This window comes from Alligator mississippiensis, chromosome 4, assembly GCF_030867095.1.
Source record: "Alligator mississippiensis isolate rAllMis1 chromosome 4, rAllMis1, whole genome shotgun sequence".
NCBI lineage: Eukaryota > Metazoa > Chordata > Crocodylia > Alligatoridae > Alligator > Alligator mississippiensis.
Genome location: NC_081827.1, coordinates 245,319,911 through 245,342,739, shown reverse-complemented (window position 1 = coordinate 245,342,739; position 22,829 = coordinate 245,319,911). Strand labels below are relative to the sequence as shown.

General features: G+C 45.8%; 1 protein-coding gene across 4 annotated transcripts in view; it reads left to right on the top strand.

Moving 5' to 3' along the window:
• The first annotated feature begins 12,973 nt into the window (after positions 1 to 12,973).
• Positions 12,974 to 22,829, top strand: part of LOC102560984 (tetraspanin-7) — a 250,189-nt gene continuing 240,333 nt past the window's right edge. For 2 of the 4 annotated variants that reach the window (XR_009462140.1, XM_014599384.3), the window contains exons 1-5: positions 12,977 to 13,157; positions 15,182 to 15,370; positions 18,524 to 18,598; positions 21,206 to 21,301; positions 22,487 to 22,636. Coding sequence is in view for 3 of the 4 variants with exons in the window: in XM_014599384.3 (XP_014454870.1) it covers positions 13,083 to 13,157; positions 15,182 to 15,370; positions 18,524 to 18,598; positions 21,206 to 21,301; positions 22,487 to 22,636 (585 nt within the window). In the remaining variant the exon portion in view is untranslated. Of the gene's footprint in view, positions 13,158 to 15,181; positions 15,378 to 18,523; positions 18,599 to 21,205; positions 21,302 to 22,486; positions 22,637 to 22,829 lie in introns of all 4 variants that reach the window. The other 2 variants (XM_059727476.1, XM_059727475.1) reach the window with 2 other exon arrangements.

Here is a 22,829-nt window from a genome sequence, read left to right as displayed (position 1 = left end):
GAAATGGAGAGCAGCAATTCATCAGAAGAGAAGTGTGGACCAGTGCTTAGCAAGCAGTGAAAGAATGGATATAGCACAGAGGCTGCATTTGTGAACTTGGTCAGTGATCTTCACCTAGGTATCTACAGGGGAAAATCATGCCCTGCTGATCTTACTGAATCTTTCTGCAGTCTTTGATACACTTGACCATGAAGTGCTGGTAAAGCAATTATAAGAGTGGGTGAGTATTCATGGGACAGCTCTGAACTGGATTCACTCTTTCCTAGCAGGGAGGTCCCAGAGGGTGGGCTCCATTTTGTCTCCTTCCTGTTCAATGTGTATGTGAGGCCACTTGGTGAGACTGGACAGAGATTTGGAGTGAGGTGCCATCACTCTGCCAGTTATACCCAGCTCTACTTCTCCTTTGCTTCTGATCCTGCCCCCTCAGTCTCAGTCCTTTCCGAGTGCATGGTTGCAATTGGGTGAACCAACTGAAACTGAACCCAGAGAAGACAAGCGTTTATGGTGGCAGGCAGGCCACATGCCCTGGAGGGAACCAGGACATCTCTCATTGGTGGGGTACAGTCTCCCCTTGTCACTCAAGGTCACAGCTTTGAGGTGCTCCTGGATCCTCTGCTGCACCTGGATCTTCAAGTGGTGGCTAGGAGCATCTTTCACCAACTCCATTTAGTAAGAAGGCTGCAATCCTTTCTTCAAACTCTAATCTGGCCACCACTTGTAACCTCAAGGCCAGACTATTGCAGAGCATTCTATATGGGGCTGCCCTTGAAAGCTATCCAGAGGCTGCAGCTGGTGCAGAACATGGCAGTCCACCTTCTGACAGGGGTAGGTCATCAGGAGCATATAAACTTGCAAAGCCAGTGGGTCAAGGCACTTAAGGGAGCCCACCCCTGCCCCAGCCCTGGTAAAATCTGTGGGCAAGGAAGGAGCCCCCCAGGGGACACTTGCCTGCCTGTACACAAATGCCAGGAGCTTGGGGAATAAGCAGGAGGAGCTCATCCTCCTGCTCAATGCAAATAATGATGATGTCATAGGGATAACGGAGACCTGGTGGGACTCCACCCATGACTGGACCATGGGTATAGATGGCTATACCCTGTACAGGAGGAATGGTGTAGATAAAAGAGGTGGGGGTGTAGCTCTCTTATGTTAAAGAAAGCTACATGTCCCTGCAAGCCGATATTGGTGACCAGGGTGGACGACTGGAGACCCTCTGGGTTAAAATCCGTGGGGAACACGGCACAGGGGACACAATGGTGGGAGTCTACTACAAACCTCCCACCCAAAGTCCTGAGCTTGACCAGGAGTTTGCCCGGGAACTGGCTGAGGCGGCATGCTCCAGGACCATGGTTGTCATGGGTGACTTCAATTACCTGGACATCATGTGGGAGGATCGCTCAGCAAAATCTGAGCAGTCGCAAAGCTTCCTCTCCTGCGTGGATGACCTCTACCTGACTCAAGAAGTCTATGGGCCAACGAGAGGCAAAGTGCTGCTCGACCTGGTACTGGCTACTGGGGATGACCTAGTCAGCGACCTAGTGATCGATGGGAAGCTGGGTGATAGCGACCACGAGCTGATCACCTTCACCATCCGCTGAAAAGCTGGCCAATCAGTCAGCAACACGGAAGTCCTTGACTTCAGGAAAGCCGACTTTGACAAGCTCAGGAGGCTTGTCAGTGAGGCCCTAAGGGACCATGACCAGAGGGAGAGGGGAGTTCAAGAAGAGTGGTTGCTCCTCAAGGGAGCGATCCTCAATGCACAAACTAAGTCTATTCCATCTCGGAGGAAAGGCAGCAAGAGGGCACAGCAGCCCCCCTGGCTCTCCAGGGACCTAGCAGACCTCCTGAGGCTAAAAAGAAAGGCCTACAAAGGATGGGAGTCACCTCCAAGGAGGATTATTCTGCACTGGTCCGGTCCTGTAGGGAGCATACCAGGAAAGCCAAGGCTGCAACTGAACTCCAGCTAGCTTTGAGCATCAAGGACAATAATAAGTCCTTTTTCAGATATGTGGGGAGCCGGAGGAAAAGCAGAGGCAACGTTGGACCCCTGCTGAACCAGATGGGGCAACTGACAACTGACGCCCAGGAAAAAGCCAACCTATTAAATAGGTACTTTGCGTCGGTCTTTTATCAGTCCCATGGGACGCCAGTGCCCACTACGGGACAGGGAAGTCTGGGTGAGGGTGATCCCCTGCCCTCCATTAATGCTGACTTCGTGCAGGAACATCTTGAGAAGCTGGATACCTTCAAGTCAGCCGGCCCTGACAATCTTCACCCCAGGGTACTCAAGGAGCTGGTGAGCATCATAGCCCAGACTCTAGCGCGGATCTTTGAAAACTCTTGGCGCTCTGGTGTAGTGCCCGAAGACTGGAAGAAGGCCAATGTGGTGCCCATCTTCAAGAAAGGGAGGAAAGTGGATCCGGCTAACTATAGGCCCATTAGCTTGACTTCTATCCTGGGGAAGATCTTAGAAAAGTTTATTAAAGAGGCCATCCTTAATGGACTGGCCAATGCCAACATCCTGAGGGATAGCCAGCATGGGTTTGTTGCGGGTAGGTCTTGCTTGACCAATCTCATTTCCTTCTACGACCAGGTGACCTATCACATGGACAAGGGAGAAGAGATTGATGTCATATATCTTGACTTCAAAAAAGCCTTCGATCTGGCTTCCCATGATCGCCTCTTGGAGAAACTGGCCAATTGTTGCCTTGGGTCCTCCACGATCCACTGGCTGGAAAATTGGCTCCGGGGTTGGGAACAGAGGGTAGGAATTGATGGAAGTCACTCATCGTGGTGTCCTGTGACCAGTGGGGTCCCCCAAGGCTCTGTCCTTGGACCCATACTGTTCAACATCTTCATTAATGATGTGGACACTGGAGTCAGAAGCGGACTGGCCAAGTTCGCCGATGACACCAAACTTTGGGGCAAAGCATCCACGCCAGAAGACAGGCGGGTGATCCAGGCTGACCTGGACAGGCTCAGCAAGTGGGTGGATGAGAATCTGATGGTGTTCAACGCTGATAAGCGCAAGGTTCTCCACCTTGGGAAGAAAAACCCGCAGCATCCTTATAGGCTCGGCAGTGCTATGTTGGCTAGCACTATGGAAGAAAGAGACTTGGGGGTCATCATTGACCACATGATGAAGATGAGCCTGCAATGCGATGCTGCAGCTAGTAAAGCGACCAAAATGCTGGCTTGCATCCATAGATGCTTCTCAAGCAAATCCCGGGACGTCATTCTCCCCTTGTACTCGGCATTAGTGAGGCCGCAGCTGGAGTACTGCGTCCAGTTTTGGGCTCCACAATTCAAAAAGGATGTGGAGAAGCTTGAGAGAGTCCAGAGAAAAGCCACGCGCATGATCAGAGGTCAGGGAAGCGGACCCTACGATGACAGGCTGAGAGCCCTGGGGCTCTTTAGCCTGGAAAAGCGCAGGTTCGGGGGTGATCTGATGGCCACCTACAAGTTTATCAGGGGTGACCACCAGTATCTGGGGGAACGTTTATTCACCAGAGCGCCCCAAGGGATGACGACTAGGTCGAATGGTCATAAACTACTACAAGACCGTTTCAGGCTGGACATGAGGAAGAATTTCTTTACTGTCCAAGCCCCCAAGGTCTGGAACAGCCTGCCACCGGAGGTGGTTCAAGTGCCTACATTGAACACCTTCAAGAGCAAACTGGATGCTTATCTTGCTGAGATCCTATGACCCCAGCTGACTTCCTGCCCTTTGGGCAGGGGGCTGGACTCGATGATCTTCCGAGGTCCCTTCCAGCCCTAATGTCTATGAAATCTATGAAACTCCAGTGCTCCAGCATCTGCACTGGCTCCCAGTAGCTTTCCTGGCACAATTCAAGATACTAGTTTTGACCTATAAAGCACTAAATGGTCTAGGACCTACATACCTAAGGGACCACCTTCTCCTTTATGTCCCATCATGATCCCTAAGGTCAGCTGAGAGCAATCTCGTGCAAGTATCATCAGTATGCCAAGTCTGCTTGGCAGAAACATGTGGGAGGATGGTCTCTGCCGTTGCGCCTCAGCTCTGAAGCTCCCTCCCACTTGAGGTCCATCTGGACAGGTTTAGCAGCACTTCTGAAAGATTTCTGCTTGGGCATGCATTTAGGAACCAAAGCTAGGCTGAAATACTGTTTAGTTGGTCTCTATTTTGGGGTTTTTTGGTATTTTGTTTTATTTATTCTAGTTGCTGTTTTAAGTTGGTCTGTTTCTCTTACTGTAAGGTGCCCTGGGCCTTTCTGGGAAGGACAGCATATAAATCACATAAATAATCCAAGGTTGTTGCTCTGAAGCAGTCCATGGTGGAAGGAACAAAGGAAAGAGGGCTCTTTCACCAGAAATTAAATGAGCAGCTTGAAGAGATGGTTATTACTCTATTAATGCCCATAAAAGCCTGGATATGCACTGAGGCAGCTGTAATAAAACTGAAGCTGTGACTAATCCATACTTTCTCACAAGAGCACTGAAGCTAATAGACACTGGCACTAGCCACAGTAATTACTCTATGCAGGTGCATAGTTTGCTGTGCTTGCAATCCGCTTTGATGTAGCTCCAACACAAGCTGTTATAGCTGGGGAAGGAAGGCAGCTGTAGGTAGATATTTTGGACCTGGCATTCATCAGGACTTTGAGTATAAATCCCCTCTGGAGAGGCTGGAATCCAGTGTTGGGAAAGGTGTGCAGGCTGGAACAGAAAGCATCTGTAAATACTTCATTGCACAGCCACTGGCAAGAATATTTGAGCACTCGTGGCGCATGGGCCGGAGGACTGGAAAAGGGCCAGTGCAGTCCCTATTTTCAAGAAGGGGAGGAAGGAGGATCCAGGCAACTATAGGCCAGTCAGTCTCACCTCCATCCTTGGTAACATCTTTAAGGCTCATATATGTGAAAGCCCAGCAGGAAAAGTTATGCTGAGGGGAAACCAGCACAGGTTCGTGGCAGGTAGATCATGCCCGACTAATCTAGTCTCTTTTTACGACCAGGTTACAAAACACCTGGACGCAGGAGTAGGGGTAGACATAGTTTACTTAGACTTCAGGAAGACCTTCAATACAGTATCCCACCCCATACTGGTGAACAAATTAAGAGGCTTGGATTATTGTGACTTGGATGACTACACAGTCCAGTGGGTGGCAAATTGGCTAGAGGGTCGTACCCAGAGAGTAGTAGTGGATGGGTCAGTGTCGACCTGGAAGGGTGTGGGCAGTGGGGTCCCGCAGGGCTTGGTTCTTGGACCGATACTCTTCAATGTCTTCATCAGTGACTTGGACAAGGGAGTGAAGTGTACTCTGTCCAAGTTTGCGGATGATACAAAACTGTGGGGAGAAGTGGACACGCTGGAGGGCAGGGAACAACTGCAGGCAGACCTGGACAGGTTGGACAAATGGGCAGAAAACAATAGAATGCGATTCAACAAGGAGAAATGCAAAGTGCTGCACCTAGGGAGGAAAAATATCCAGCACACCTACAGCCTAGGGAATGACCTGCTCAGCAGCATGGAATCGGAAAGGGATCTCAGAGTCCTAGTGGACTCCAAGATGAACATGAGTCGGCAGTGTGACGAAGTCATCAGCAAAGCTAACGGCAGATGCATGACGAACAGAACCAAGGAGGTGATACTTCCCCTCTATCAGGCACCGGTCAGACCTCAGTTGGAGTAATGCGTGCAGTTTTGGGCACTGCACTTTAAGAGGGATGTGGATAGTCTGAAGAGGGTCCAGAGAAGGGCCACTCATAGATTCATAGATGTTAGGGTCGGAAGGGACCTCAATAAATCATCGAGTCCGACCCCCTGCATAAGCAGGAAAGAGTGCTGGGTCTAGATGACCCCAGCTAGATACTCATCTAACCTCCTCTTGAAGACCCCCAGGGGAGGGGAGAGCACCACCTCCCTTGGGAGCCCGTTCCAGACCTGGGCCACTCGAACTGTGAAGAAGTTCTTCCTAATGTCCAGTCTAAATCTGCTCTCTGCTAGCTTGTGGCCATTGTTTCTTGTAACCCCCGGGGGTGCCTTGGTGAATAAATCCTCACCAAATCCCTTCTGTGCCCCCATGATGAACTTATAGGCAGCCACAAGGTCGCCTCTCAACCTTCTCTTGCGGAGGCTGAAAAGATCCAGTTTCTCTAGTCTCTCCTCGTAGGGCTTGGTCTGCAGGCCCTTAACCATATGAGTTGCCCTTCTCTGGACCCTCTCCAGGTTATCCACATCCCTCTTGAAGTGCGGCACCCAGAATTGCACGCAGTACTCCAACTGCGGTCTGACCAGCGCCCGATAGAGGGGAAGTATCACCTCCCTGGACCTATTCGTCATGCATCTGCTGATGCACAATAAAGTGCCATTGGCTTTTCTGATGGCTTCGTCACACTGCCGGCTCATGTTCATCTTGGAGTCCACTAGGACTCCAAGATCCCTTTCCACCTCTGTGCCACCCAGCAGGTCATTCCCTAGGCTGTAGGTGTGCTGGACATTTTTCCGCCCTAGGTGCAGCACTTTGCATTTCTCCTTGTTGAACTGCATCCTGTTGTTTTCTGCCCACTTGTCCAACCTGTCCAGGTCTGCCTGCAGCTGTTCCCTGCCCTCCGGCGTGTCCACTTCTCCCCATAGCTTTGTGTCATCTGCAAACTTGGACAGAGTACATTTCACTCCCTCGTCCAAGTCACTGATGAAGACATTAAAGAGTATCGGTCCAAGGACCGAACCCTGCGGGACCCCACTGCCCACACCCTTCCAGGTCGAGACTGACCCATCTACCACGACTCTTTGGGTGCGACCCTCTAGCCAATTCGCCACCCACCGGACTGTGCAGTTAAGGGCTTGCAGGCCAAGCCCTATGAGGAGAGACTAGGGCACCTGGACCTCTTCAGCCTCCGCAAGAGAAGGTTGAGAGGCGACCTTGTGGCTGCCTATAAATTCATCATGGGGGCACAGAAGGGAGTTGGTGAGGCTCTACTCACCAAGGCGCCCCTGGGGGTCACAAGAAATAATGGCCACAAGCTAGCAGAGAGCAGATTTAAACTGGACATTAGGAAGAACTTCTTCACAGTTAGAGTGGCCAAAATCTGGAATGGGCTCTCAAGGGAGGGGTGCTCTCCCCTACCCTGGGGGTCTTCAAGAGGAGGTTAGATGAGTATCTAGCTGGGGTCATCTGAACCCAGCACACTTTCCCACCTATGCAGGGGGTCGGACTCGATGATCTATTGAGGTCCCTTCCAACCCTAAAATCTATGAATCTATGTAAAAAAAAACAAAACAAAACTTCATCATTCACAATGAAGATTAACATGATATGCCAAAACGTCACGTTATGAATAATATTATAAATTCTGGAGTTTAGCTTCTTTTGGACCTATATATTTTGTCACTAGTATTTAGGCAAATCTGGTACAAGGATCTATCTTGCACTTAATGAGCACAATAGATCCTTATTATTCAGTCTGGTAAAGGCATTCAGGCTCCCTCTGTGGCCTCCAAAAGGGTGTAACTGGTTACTGCAACATCGCTGTCAGCATCTGAAAATTATTGCCAAGGGCAGTTTTCTGAATAAGCTTGGAGTATCCAAGCTGGCATGGTCACTGGGTCTCAAAGTTATATTTACATTCTGGTGAACGTCAGTATACCTGAGCATAGCAGGGTTTTGAGTTTGGTTGGGATTGGGAAGTTCTACCATAACACCAATTAAGAAGCGATTAAGTAATAGAATACAATGACTCGCCAACTGAGCGCCAGACCAAACGCCCATTCAAGGAAACAGGTGTCATTAAGGCCCCAAAGAAATTGCAACAAACTTCTAAAACCAGCTCCCCAAAGTTACTCCAATGTACTGGCTTTCTTGTGGCTAGAGGACTAAATGTTTGAGTGAGTTATTTTGTCCATAGAAATATGACATTTAATAAGCGAATATTGGTACGGCAAATTTAACAACAGACTAAAAGCAGTGATTGATCATTCAGATCTAAAAGCACATGCTAGGCATAAAGTTTTCTTGTTTTCATTGCATTTTGAAACCTGGCAAAGTATTAATGGCTTGACTGTTGATAACAAAGCTTGAGGTTAAGTTTTTCCATAGTTACTAGGAAGCCCTTCTTCTCACACTTCATCTTTCATTCCAGGCAGTGGTTCTCTCTAGAAGCTCATTTGGCTTCAATAAAACTGAATGACAAACCTTAGCATTTTCTATACAATTAAAATCATCTGCTTTTAATATTTCTGTGTGTGTGTATGCATGCATGTGCAGGGGTCTAGTTTAGAGGAAACACAAAAAGTGACACAAGGATTATACAGTAATGTATGGCACAAAACAGATGAATCAAGCTGTCCTTTTTTTCCTGACTTCTAATCAGGAACTGCAAGATAGCACGCTTAGAACTGACTTAGGGAAATATTGCATATAATTAACCTCCATAACTCACTGTTACAGAACACTATAGAGGTCAAGAACACAGCTGGATTCAAAAGAAGAATTAACCATTTATAGGAATAATTAGAATATCCTCAGCTGCATTATATAATGTAAAATCTCCAACATGGTTCACAGCAAGTGTTAGAAACTGATGAGCCAAGGCCCAAATCTGGACCATCCAGGGCTAGGGACAGACGTTACACATAAACCAGTTTAAGTGATCAGAAACTGGTTTAAACCTGTAACAGCAGTGCACATAAACCAGTTTCAAAATGGCCAAAACCAGTTTGAGATAAACCTGGTTGAATGTAGTATGAGACTTGACTGATTGAGCTCAAACTGGTTTATGCAATGTCTGTCCCAGACCCCTTCTTGGTTTAAGTTAAACCAGAGTCCCCCAGATTCCCAGCATGCTGTCTGGGCTGGGCTGTCTGCTCCAGCAGAGCAGGGCTGGCCCTGCCCCTCTGCTCCTGAGCCAGAGCAGGGACAGGCAGGGGCGGGGGTCTGGTGAGGGAGGGGTTTAATTCCCCCCTCCCTGTCCCACCATCAGGGACCTGAGCTGGGTCTGCCAGGCCTCCCCCCTCACTGTTGCAGCAGTGGGCCAGTATGGCCCCTCAGACAGAGGGGGCAGGGAGGGGGTGTTATTTCCCTGCTCTACCCCTGGAGGAGTGCAACAGGGTCTGCCCACCCTGACCACCACCACTTGCTCCCTGCTTGGGGCAAGCAGTGGAATAAGTCCCATCTGCCAGATGCTAGACAGAGGGGGAATAACCCCTGTCCCTGCCCCTGCCAGCTGGTGTCTGGTTGTGCCCCCACCCAGCCACTGCAGCAGTGAGAGGGCAGGGCCTTGGATGGGGGCAGCAGCCCCTGCCATAGTATTAGGGAGGGTGAACCCCTTCCTGGCAGGTGGCCCTGCTGCAGGGCTGGCAGAGCTGCAGCAGACTGCATGCAGCAGCACCGGGATTTGGAGGGGCCAGAGCTCCCCACAGCACCACTGCCATGCTCCACAGCAGATTTCCTCACCCTGCAGCGTGGCCCAGAAGCAGCTCACACTTGGGGAAACCATGACAGGGGGTGCTGCCCCCATCACAGTCACTCCCCCCTTGCCACTCCAGTGGCCAGGCAGGGACAAGGCCAGATGCCAGCTGGCAGGGCTTCTTGGTGGGGTGGGGGCAGGGAGCAGGGCAATTCCCCCCTCCACCCCTGGGGCACCACAGCGGGGTCTACCTATCCCAGCTGCCACTGCTCACTCTCTGCCCAGGGCAAGCAGCAGAATAAGCCCCCTCCGACCCTGCCTCCCTCCAGCATCTGGCAGAGGGGACAGCAGGGGGGTTAGTCCACCATTTGCCAAGCAGGGAGTGAGCAGCAGTGGTAATTGGGCTGGGCAGACCCAGCTGCGGTCCCCTGGAGGAAGTGAGGGTAGAGGGGAAATAACCCCCCTCCTTGTCCCTTCTGCCTCAGGCGCCATGCTGGCCTGCTGCTGCAGCTGTGAGGGGGAACGCCAGGCAGACCTGGCTCAGGTCCTTGCTGGTGGGACAGGGAGGGGGGAATTAAACCCCTCTCTGGCCAGTTCAGCCCAGGCTGGCCATGCCCCTGTCCCAGCACAGTTTCCCTGCAGCCAAGGGCATGCTCTAGTGCCCCCTTCCTCCTGGTCTGAGCAACTGCAGGCATATGCCTGCATTTCCGCTGTCCAGAGTGCTGTTACAAATCCAGTTCAGCCTAGGCAGGTTAGACTAACCTGCAAAGATTGAATCACTTCAGGCTCTGGCTTTTTGAAGGTCTGTCCCTAACCCAAGTGGTTCATCTTGTCCACAAAGGCAGCAGTTCAGCATTGGGGGGTTTCTGGAGCAGCTGAGTCAGAGTTGCCAGGCCACCTCAGACCACAATGCATTCTTTCAGCTTGCTGCTGCAAAAAGGTTGCCATCCCCTGGTAAAGGGCCTGCTGTTAGCTGGATACAAACATTGCATGAGAACTGAAAACCATCTAACAGACAGTGAACCAGAAGAACCAGTAAACAGTGGTAAACTAGACACATGTGGTAAGGTAGTGCAGGGATTTGGCTTGGTTTGGTATGCGTTGTTTAACTTTTTCATTATTTGTAGGGGGCGTATAGAGGGAATTATTTACATGCAATGATTTAATTCAAGTGGGAATGGCTACAAAAAACACTGATGACTGTGAAATAATCCTGGTGAGAGATCAGCTCCATTATTTGGAGCTTGCTGTTAGAGTCCTTTGTATTCCTTGGATGAAAGTGTGCATGCAAGCAATAATTCTCTGGGGCCCATGGGTAGTATGCTCATCAATGGGCTTCACCAAATTACTTCAGTAATTCCTCCAATACCATCAAGACCAAATTATGTTGTATGGTGGATGGAAAATTAATAAGTGACATCCAGTGGGATTTACAAAAGGAGGTAGATATCTGAATCCTTCAAAAAAATAAAAATAAATAAATAAATAAAAGAGGCAGATATTTGCACTTTCAGCTTTCTAAATACCTCTGAAAACATAAATGTATAGTTTATATTGCCAGTATTCTGGGCTAAATGGAGGGAGAAGAAAACAATGAAGCTGAGTTTCAGAAAAATCATCCTGTGCTACCCTGTGGTTAGTCTCCTAATGAAAATCTTATTCATAATCTAGGCACAAGCATAGTAAATCTTTGAAGGAACCTGGATTAAATCACTTAGCTTCTTTCATGATCTAAGTGTCCTTCTGGGATTAAAGAAATGCACTTCATATTGGAGCAGAAGGTGGTGATGGCAATTAGGTCTGTTGGGAAATTGTTTTTGGGCCAGCCCCTACAAAGTTGTGTTCTCCTGCCCAGACCCCCTCTACCCTTCATGACGAGAACTCTTGTGGTAACGAGAAGAATGGTCAACAAGTCTTCATACTGGAGCTGTAGGTAGCTTTTTAGATGTCCTGGGCCCAGACCACAAAATGCCTTGAAGATGAGGATTGAGCCCTTGAACTTGATTCAATAGACTATGGGAAGCCAATGTGGAAAGCTGAGGACACATTTAATATGCCCACGGTAGCCTGTGCTGGTAAGGAAATGCATCATAGCATTCTGAACTGGTTTGAGCTCTGTGGGAGCAGAGTTATGTCAGCGCTGAGTGTTTGGAAAATACCACCCAATAAGTGTTATTTAAGTGTTCAATAATGGTTGCTAATGGCCATTGGATTATGCCATTAGCTTGAGTAACCAGCTACTATTGCATAACCAGCTCCTTTAATCTTTTCTTATAATTCACTTCTGTTATTTCCCTATGCATTTCTGTTGATCATTTTTTCTTTGATCTACTTCCAAAATGTCAGTATATTTGCGGTTAGTGAGACACGTACAACTAAAAACAGTATTCCAGATGTAGCCACCCCAGAGCCATAGAGAGGACAACTGCTTACTTGTGCTGTGATGCAATACCTTTATGAAAAAAGCTCCAAATTACATTGCTTTTTCTTTCTATCTTGTTTCCGTATCACACTGGAAGTCACATCCCTTATCTGAAGGGTGTCAAATGTATAAGCTATAGGCTAGATCTGTCTTGCAGAGTCACTTCATCTGGTCTATGGGGCTCCTAGTGGGCCCAGGAATTTGGGAACAGAGCCCTACTGAGAAGAGTAGCTGGCAACAGTAGGGACAGCACGGGTTGTGCAGACAGACTGCTTGGCTTGCTGGCACTGCCAATGGCCCTGCAAAGAAAGAGCCCTGTGGTCTGGATCCAGCCTGCTGCACAGGGTGAGTTTGACACCTCCGCCTTATACCGTCAACTAGGACTGCTTGAGGTCATCTGCTTCATAGCTGGTAGGGTCGGAACGGACCTGAGCAGATCATCGAGTCTGACCCACTGCCATGGACCTCCTTGGACCTGCTTCATCTTTATCACTTTTCAAGTTTCTTACTCCTGTTGATCATCTACATTTTAGGTTACTTTACCTTGTGAAAAATCTCTCTTCTTAATCAATTTGCATTGTTGCAGTGACAAAGTGTTACTGTTAGGCTGGTCATATCATAACACATAGTAACAGGGTACACAGCAGCATATTGAACCGATTACGAGCTGTATGACCCAAAACAGCTGGAGAACCCCAGGAACAGGTTCACACTGCTTCATACCACTTTGCAGCCACTTCAGAACTCTGCATTAACACTGCTGGTATCACAGCACTCAACAGGGGAGAGAAATTAAAGGGGAGCATGGCAATCTCCCCTTAGCACAACTGCAGGTACACATCAGTATTTTCCAAAAAACCCAAAAACAAATGACCAGCTTGTTAAGAAAGTATATGTTATATTCAAATTTATAGATAGTAACCCACATAAGGGGAGAAAAATACATTTCCTTTAAGATATAAATACCTCTTGTTGCTTAGAGCTCACTTTTTGTTTCAATATGTAGCTAGTAAATGAGGCAAGCTTCTGATAACTTTTCTCTCATTGGTATCAATAGGATTACTCCAGAAGGAAGGTGTGAATAAAACTATCAGAAACCACCCTTTAATAATTAACCTGTGGCTCCTTAAATTAGTTAAAATTTGCCAATAGGAGCAGTGTTTGGCATAAATAGCTGACGAGCATAGTAATTAGAAACTCATGTGACAGTCAATATTTTTGTCTTTACTGCTGTGTGCTTAGGAGGAATAGGTCAGTGGCCATCAAACAAGATGAGGAGAATAACATCTAGAAATAAGTTAGCAGTAATTAAAACTTGCTTATACTCAATTGATTTATTTTATTGGGTAAGTTTTTTATTATCTTTTTTGTTGAATTGTGTTTGAGCCTTGATTCTTTTTTTTTTTTTTTTTTTTTTTTTTAAATGTCACTTAGGCAAAACTACTAATTACCCTGGTATAATTCTCTGTTACATAGCTTTAACAATATTAAATTCTTAAGTGACTGCTAGCACATAGGATCCTCTTAATATTTCATTTTCAAAACTATAATGGTAGATACTAAACAAGTCTTAATTTTTCTTTTAATTTTGTTATCCTTTCCCTTAGTTCAACATAGTAGGGTACTCTTATCCTTAAGGTCTGTTGCACTTGGCTCCCTCTTCCTGTTTGTGTTAACAAACTGTTATGTTGGGAAGTGTTTAGACAGTGGGGCTGGATGATTGTTTCTATTTTTTGTTGTAAAGCTCTGTTAGATCCATCATTTTGATTCAGATTCCTGTTGTAGGATGTTAGGACTCAAAATAAAAGAGCTCTCTAACTCGTGTCTACTCTAAGGCATATCTATCTTGGGTTTCTGGCTAGCTTTCCAAGTGAGCCCTTCTAGTTCTCTCCCTCTTGTGACCTGTTGCTAAAGGAATGGTTTCCACAGCCTGTATCAACCAACCCTTGACCTAACTGCAAGGAGATTAGGGAGGACTGCTGTGAATTTGCTTTTAGTGCTGTGAAGGAAGGGCAGAAAGGAAGACTAAATCTCTCAAACTGTGTGTGGTAATTAAAGTACCTACACAAGTTTCTAGCTGGTAAACGCTACCTAAATTGTGTTACTACTTCAATTTGGTGTTGGCAAATAGCTACTTGTTTATGCAAAAAATGTGTGGGGTTTGGTTTTGTATAATGGCTGAAGAAGCATTTAATGTCTAAACTTTAAACAGTAACTAGCTAGGAAAATGCCATGGTAATATGCAAGTTTAAAAGAGGGTCTGGGATTGCCAGAATCTCCCCCCCAATTTTGAGGTTGTAAGGAGTTCCTTCAGAGTGGGTTAATCTCTGGCTAGATCTTGTTGTGTACCTGCTTGTCTCTACCTGTGCCCCATCTACATAAGTGAAAGCATGCTCACTACTGTCAAACTAGCTTCCTCTTGGTTTGGGTCTACCAGGCTTTAATTCTCAGCAAGACCAGGCACAGCCTTTTGTATGCTTGAGGCAGCAGCACTACCATACTCTCGGCTCGCTTTGGGGGATTGTCTTGGCTACAAAGCTAACTTGGGCATTACCCCAACTCAAATCTACCCACATATATGGAATGTCTTTAACTCAAATGCGGTGGTGCCTTTAGCTGGAGTTGGCAAGTCCCAGAAGAAGGACAATTTTTCTCAGTGGCTAATGCAATCGGCTACTTTCACTGTAGTGAGGCTAATTTTAAAAGCAATTGTCTCCAGAAAGCAGGGTAGAGATGCACCTTTTTATAGGCCAGCGGTGCCTCTGGGCACCGTGACGCTGAGACCGAGTCAGTCTGACTGCAGGGGCGCTTGCTACTCCCTCCCCTAACCTATGTGCATATCCAGGGTCCTAAACTTGAATATTCATGGTGGCACCTGCAGCTTTTTTTTCTTTTAAATTTAAGTGTGCCCTTGGGCGCACAAACATTGGGGACCCCTGTTTTATAGACTAATTGAACTGGAGATGCAAGTAATGAGCTCTTACAAAAAAGCTTGTGCATCTCCTGAAGTGAGGACTTGCACTCAAAAAGCTTGTGCATCTCCAATTTAGTTAATGTTATTAGGCGCATCTCTACCTTTTTTCCCTTCCATCTGACTTCAGCTTAACATGGCTAACTACCTCTATCTCAAGCTACATCTGTAGTGAAGATGCACCTATATTTGGGTATCAATTTGATTCTTTCCCATGTGCAACTTGGTAGGAAACCATTTGTTGTTTGAGGACTTTTTCTGTGTGTGCTCTCTAGTGCCGCAACCTTCCTGTGGCTCACTTAAAAAAAAAAAAAAAATGCAGTAAAGCAGGGTGTTTGGTTGTTGAACTCAATCTTTGGATGGGATCGATGACTTGAATTTCTTTTGTACCTCTTCCAGATCACTGGAGTTGTGCTGATGTGCATAGGGATTTCTGCCCAAACAAAACTCCGTGACACTTTTGTGGTGATCAATGAAGCTTCCTCTGGTGTTCCTGTGATCATCACCTTTGTTGGAGTCATCATTGTGTCCATCTCTAGTTTTGGCGCAATTGCTCTTATGAAGTCCAATCATGCGATGATCAAAGTGGTAAACTGTCTGTATCTTGTAGCGTTTAATCTTGTATAAATTCTTAAGAGTGCAAATTGTGGTGGGAGAAGTAGTCTTCTTAAACCAAAAGGGTGGGGTGGTGCCCATGTATTAGGAGTCTCATTGACCCCATGCAGTTTGCCTTCTGTCTGGCACTGGCTTCCTTAAGGGATATGTATTACATGTGAGAAATGGAAAGTAAAGCACTTTACCTCAAACTAACATGTTTGGGAACTTTAATAGTTCCTCCTTATAACTCACTGGGCCAATTACTGGAGAGTACGTGTGAATACCCCTATTGCCCGTTGCAGGGGCAACCCAGATAGTTAAACATTTAAATATGAAATGCTTAAGTAGATGCTCTCTATTCTAATGCCTGCACTTTTGGGAGGAATGCATGCAAAATGGTAGCTATTTTATTTTTCTACTCTTAGGTGGTGTCCTCTTCTCTCTCTTCTTCCCCCCCCCCCGGGTCCTTGAACTGGGCTACTATGGCATCTCTTTGGCAAACATGTTCTTGGTGGGAGGAGAGGGTAGGGAATTGTGTTTTGACTTAAGTGCTGAGGATTTGCAACCTCCATTGGGGTCAACGGCTACCTGCCAATCTTTTACCTACCTGGTAAACTGGATCGCTGAATTTCCCAAGTCCACATCTAGGCAAAGCCTGAAAAGCTTTCAGCTTGCTTAGCTGGTGCATAAAAAGCTTCCCCACAAAACAGCATTCAAGTGTTGGCTCGGACACCTGGGGATGTCTTGAAACTTTCCATAGGATTTCATGTGCAGTCCTGCCTGGGAACAGCACTTGCAACAGCTTTCAAATGTTTTTCGCTACAAGTACTCAGCACTTCTTGTTCTCCATGAGTCCTTGCTCTTGACCTACTGGACTTACTCTGTTCCTGAATATGAAAAGATCTGTTCTCTTGGAAATACTACAGTGTGCCTAAGCAACACTTGCAATGCTTTCCTAGGATTTGGAAACTGATAGTGATTCTAAAAGCATCCAAACAAAGTTCTTGAGTAAATAGCAGAATAAGTTGAAAGCCTACTTTCTGGCTTGGGGATGGAGGTAGGACAAACTAACCTAATTCCAGCTACTGAATTTGAAACTCTGCTGTATGTAGCTAATGAGGAACAACTTGGCAGTACAGCGTACAAACTGCTTGGTACTGCTGGGGTCAGCAGTTTAAAGTCTTGGACGTATCTTTTTGTTAGTTTTGTTTTGGTGTTTGAGATTGGGAGCACTTTCACAGGCATTTGTGGCCCCGGTCTTATCTCCAAACAGGGCAAAGAGTCTAGCCAACTCTGGACAATGTGACTGGGAAATGGAGGCTCTAGCAAGTAACAATGGGCTAACCAAACTATTCCTGGGTTTCCAAATGCCATTAGAGTGCAGATATTTGACTGCTGTAGTGGGTAACGAGAATTTTGTTTCGGTGACAATCGCATTGCCTTACTGCAAAGGATGCTAGAAGTAAGCAGGAAATGGTACCCCTCCCAAGAGGATATTTGCGACACAAGAGGGAAGGAAGGAAAGGGAGAAGCTAATAAGACTTGTGGGTGTAATGCCACAAGAGTCCAACTAAGGGCTATGGAACGCTTCCAAAACGTACTTGACACTTCAGATGGTCAAGCAGATTATACTGTAGTGACAGTGTCACCAGGCTTGATTGGCCAGGAGGAACAGTACAACAATAAAAGGAATGCTTGTAACTGAGTTTAATTGGCAGTATCTAGAAGAAGTGAGTGGGAACAGTTAATCTTTAATGACCCTTTCAAGCAACTGTCAGAATAATTTATCTAGAGTAAAAATCTGTGAAACTACAAACATCAAGTCTGTAATATATACATTACAATTTTCAAGTATTTTAATGGGAACATGATCAGCCCTAAGCCTTCTGACTTGGGAAGTGAACCTTTGTTAATGCCACTTCTCCCAAAGATGAATTTGCTCTACTGGACTCTAGAGCAGTTGCTGATTGGAACAGACTCGAGAACTATAAAATGTCTCTTGTCTAGAGATTTCTTGGAAACTTGCAAAAACCTTTCTGAGCTGGGTTTAGGTATTCCTCCTCCTGCCCCTTCAATATATGGATGAACTGTTGCCTTCTTGACTTGGGATCAAAATAAGAACCCAAATGTAGGAGATGGCTAAGGAAGGATCACTAGATTTATAGAGCAGTCCACCAGAAATTTGTACTTGTAGAGCAAAATGTTTCCTGGAGCTGGCTTAAGATGTCATCTCCTGCTGCCTGGAATACTGGCATCCAAATGTCCTGTGATTTTTAAATATACCATCTCTTGCAAGATTTGACCAAATGCCAACAACAACTGTTCTGCCTCACTTTGCAACTATTGGTGTTGGAGGAAAGCAACAGACTTAAATCAAAGCTATGTAAAATGGTACTTTCGAAAGCGCCCAAAACTGACTTCGGTGGGAGCAGAATTGGGTCGGCACAGGAGGCCCCTGAAGACTCCACCTGGAGTGTTTGGACACGGCACCCCTGGCCCCTCCATGTTTAACTGGTTGTGGGGGGCACGTCCATCCAATAAAGTGAGATGGCTAACATTAATGTTGAGGCCCTTACTCAAACCTTCTGCTTCAGAGCAGGGAGCTGATCCATTGTTCTGGGCCCTTTGGGGGATGAAGGTAACGAAGGAGGGGAGGAAAACATGGCATAACTTTTCTAAAACTATTTGAGCCACTTGCAATAACATCTTGCCCATGTTGCAACGCTTAATTGACTGCAGTTGCTAAAAAAAAGTCTGACTAAACAATTGCACATTCCCAGGAACACTTGCTGTTATGCTAACACAGCAGGTTTGTTTTTTTTTTTTTCTTTCCATTTATGCATTGATGCAATCTGTAGAAAAAGGTCTTCACCTCTTTGACCTGGCTCCTTGTGACCATGGCTTAATCCCTTATCAGCCATTGTAGTTGTGTACTAGAAGAACTGATGGCTATAGAAAAGTACCGAGTCTGACTCTCTATGGTTATGCTCATTTTGGAAAGCGTCGAGAAGAGTTCTGAGATGGGGAGGCAGATGAAGATAAAGGTTCCCGTGACACTTGATATTGGCTGGATTAGTCTAAAACGTATGCATGTAGTAAGAGAGCATAATGGCTGTATGAATGTAATCTAAAACTATTTTCTAGTTTACAGGCATGCTGCTAATTATCATCTTGATTGAAATTGTAGTTGGCATCTCTGCCTATGCTTACAGAGAAAAGGTAGGTGTGTGTGTGAAATGCCTTAAATCACATGCTATGCTTCTACCACTATAAGACATTGCAAGTTGCAAAGTCCTTTTGGGGATCTTTGCCTGGTTTCTCTGCTTAAGGGGTTTAATTGCCTGTTGGGCTGGGCTAGATGACTTTGAGGTCCCTTTCAGCCCTACGTCCCTGCAATCCTATGGCTAAGAAGCCACATTCACTACTTGGTGAAACTACACCTCTTATCAGACAAACTTCCTGATTTTAGTGCAAGTATACATTAGGTCGTACTGAAGCTTGTTTTGAATGCAAAAACTTTTGCTAGTCAAACATCAACTCGAAGCTAGACTTTACCCTAGGTTGAATTTGATTGGATAAGTAGCCAGGTAGATGAACTAAGCTAATTAGTGAATGAGAACATCATAACAGATGCATGTATTTTGGAAAATACAATCCTGCTTTAAACAAGATGCTTAGAAAATCTTCTGCTTAAGGTTGAGCTGGTCCTTTAGCAGTAGTCACCTTTGCTATTCCAGCAGTGTGTGTGTTTTGGTGGGGGGTTTTTTGGTTTGTTTTGCTTTTTTGTTTTGTCTTTCCCAGTTCCTAGCATTATAACTTACAAGATGGCTTCACTAGCCTCTCTAACGAAAGTTCAGCGTTCTTAAGCTAGCTGGGCTGTGTAGTAGCGTGCCACTGTGCCGGAGCCCCTTCTTACAAAAGGGAGGTAGAAATGAGTAGGCCTAAACGTTGAGGCTTGATCCAATAGAAGCCATATGTTATGGTGGAAAAATTTATTGAGCAGAAATGCAGAACTCTCACTAAGTTGGGGAGCACTTGGCATGGCTTGCTACTCGCTCTCCTCAGCTGTGAGTTACAGGATGCAGAAATAAGGTTGCACAAAGCAATAGTTCTATATTGGCTGACCTCTGCTTATCCCCTAAGAATACTTAAGCAGGTTTCTCTTGTGTCATTTTGGGAAGAGGAGCTTGGGGAAAGTGTGGTGTTGGGGGTGATCTTAGTCGTGGAGCTGGTATTAAACAGAACTGGCATTTACAGGGGGTGCAAGGAAAGCCTGAATCTAAACTTGTCTAACATGAAATTATGTCTTCTGCCAAAGAAAATATTTTTGCACTTAGTTCAACATCAGAACTGTAAGTCCAAAACCACCACTGCTAACTTCTAAATGCAGAATAAAATCTGGAGGAAGCAGTAAGAAAATATATGCTTTGGCTGTATTATTGCAGCAGTTAAGTAGCCAAAATTCATTAGGTGCTTGAGCAAAACCAGAAGTCTTAAAAGGAGCTGTGGTCTCCAGGTTATATTTGTTTGGAAATGCTTTCCAAGAGTATAAGCCTACCACTAACTGCAATACTAATGGCTACTACATCACTGCTAGTTCAAGGAGAAGTCGCAGTCTTCCTAGACAGAAATGCAGCTATTTTTAACACTGTTCTCTAGAGCAGAACTTGGAGTTTCAACTGGACTGAAGAAATGAGGCAAAGGCAGTTGTTCCCAGCAGCCCCGAGCAGAAACCAAACTTGCTATGATGTTAGTGTTACTAATGATTCAATGTGCCTTTCTACTTAAGCAAAGCTTTTTCTATAGCAGAAAGGTCTAATGCAGGGGTGGGCAAAATGCAGCCCACCAGGCCATTGCATCTGGCCTGTGGAGCCCCTAAATTTAAAACAAACAAAACAACAAAAAAAACTTAGAAAAATAATATTTATCTGCCCCTGGCTGCCTGTCATGTGGCACTCAATGGCTTGCCAAAACTCGGTAAGTGGCCTTACACCCAAAATAATTGCCTGCCCCTGGTCTAATGGAAGCCTTGGGCAAGAAACCTTGTATTTGAACGAAGGCTAGCTATAGAACGTGGGTGTTGGTCTTTTTAATGGCTCAACTTGATTACTGGACTCTAGAATTGCATGTGGAAAGCCTCGCATGCGTGCACTAAAGACTACATGGGTTTTGATTTTTGAATTGTGGAAAAATGGGGCTGTCGGGGACCTCAGGAGGTCATTGGGTGCAACCCCTCCTTGATGCAGGGAGGCCAGAGATGCAGCCTGTGGGTTGCATCTGCCCTGTAGAGCCATATCATCCAGCCCTGGTGCTGGTCCTATGGGGGGGGGCCAGTGTGGGACCACCCTCTTCTTCCATTGTACCAGCTCTTGCTGGCAGTATGGGATCTCTGACCAGTCTGGGATGGCAATGCTGAGGGCACCTGCCCCACTAGGGCCAATCTGAGGCAAGGTCCTGTGGTCTGGTCCTGGGTCACATGGCTGGCCTTATGGGGCCAGATGAGTCTGACTCCCTCCCCAGTCTAAACCATTCCAAATGAATGCTTGTCTACCAAGCATTTAAATGCCCAGTGATGGAGGGTCTGCGAACTTCCCAGGTAATCTGTTCCAGTACTTGGCCACTTTTATACTTCTTTCCAATACAGGAAGAAGGTATAACCCAGATGCTCTATACCATCCCCTCTTTTTAAAGCTTCTACTTCTATTTTTAAAAAAGAGAGAGAGACCCTGTGCTGACCTAGTGTTTTGAAAGGGAATGTGAAGGAACTTTTGATATGAAAACAGATTTTTTTTCCCCCCCAAAATGTCTAACAAACTTTACTTGTAGTTGCACCGTAACCTACTGAGAAGTTTCCTGAAGACTCTTGATGAATATAACCTAGAATCCCAAATAACTCGAGGTGTGGATGACCTACAGAGGAATGTAAGTTGTCTCTGCTCTTACCTCTGATAATGAGATGGCAGTTATAGCAGATTCTCTCAATTGATAATGAAAATGGACTATGACTTCTGGGAGCCTCCAGATGTATCAAGAGACAAATCCTTGTGCAGTTTCTCTGTCTTGTATTAAAGACATGTTTAGCCTGAGCCTGCAAAGCAGCTGGATCTTCTATGCTGGGTAGGGTGGAGGGTTGCTGGTAAACTAGAAATAAATTATAATGAGTTGGAGAACCTTTCTCTCTGGGGACTGACCAAGCAGGATGACTTGACTGACTAAAAACACACTCAAAAGAGATCCTACCCTCATTTAGTACATCTCCAACTTGGGCTTTAAATTAATAGGAGTAGCTTTGCAGGGTGCTGACCCCCCTAACTTTGCTGATTGGGAGAGGGGTTGGGGGCAAGGTGGAATTGAAGACTTGGGAGTTCAAATACGTTTGAAATCAATGGCAAATGAGATGCCATCTGTTGGCAAGAATCCTGCTTCCAATGTAGTTTTAACTGGTAAATATTCAACAACCTATGGAGCTGGTTGAATGTACATCTTTTAAGAGATGAAAACTGATTTGGATTGCATTTCTGTTGAATTCTTTGCAAAACCAGGGGCATTCCAGGAAGCTAATTTAGAAGGGGATGCAAGTATTAATGTCTACCAAAATCTCTGGATTAGTCTTGCTTGGTCAACTTGACCATGGCATGACAGACCATGAATTTAGACCATATATCTAAAGTGATCTAGACTTCCAGGACAAATCTGAATTAATCAAGAAAGGCTTTCCAAGAGCCAGGTCTCTGCTTGGCCCAACTTCTTTCTGAAAAGATTTGCTCTATAGTAGGATGGACTGCTGCTTAAAACTCAGCCTATTGAAGACTAAGCACCAGGGGGTTAAGGTTAGACTATGACTTCATGGTTCACTATAATCTTTTGATACTCCCTAACCCCTGCACTTCAGCTGATAATGACCCTATTTAACAATCCTTTGTTCTTCCTGCTATTTAGCTCCCCTGTGTCTGCTTCTGTCTGGGGGGAGGGTTGAGGAAAGGTACTATGATAAGGTTGCCTATGTCCATACCAACCATACACTTTAATCCAATAAAAGAGATTACCCACAAGAGTTGCCTTCTACTTAAAATGCCACTAATTCACCTGAATCTATGCTATTCCTAGTTTCAGTGCTGTGGTGCCCAGAACTACACTGACTGGTTCAACACTACTTATGGATATCTCAATTCTGCTGTTCCAAGTAGCTGCTGCAAGACTGTAACAAGAAGCTGTGGAAGGAATCTAAGCAAAGATGCTGCTAACATTAATCAAGAGGTGTGTTGTTTTGTTTTTTCTTTCCCTCACTATTCAAGTTTTAACTCTCTCTTGTTAATCTCCCCTACTGAGTAGCTGAGACTGCAGTTAGTGCTTGCTGCCTAAGTGACACGAATCTGTGGCATTCGGCTTCTGGCTAGCTGATTTTTATAGATGAGCCCTCTTCTAAAACAGTCCTCTCTAAAGCTATGTC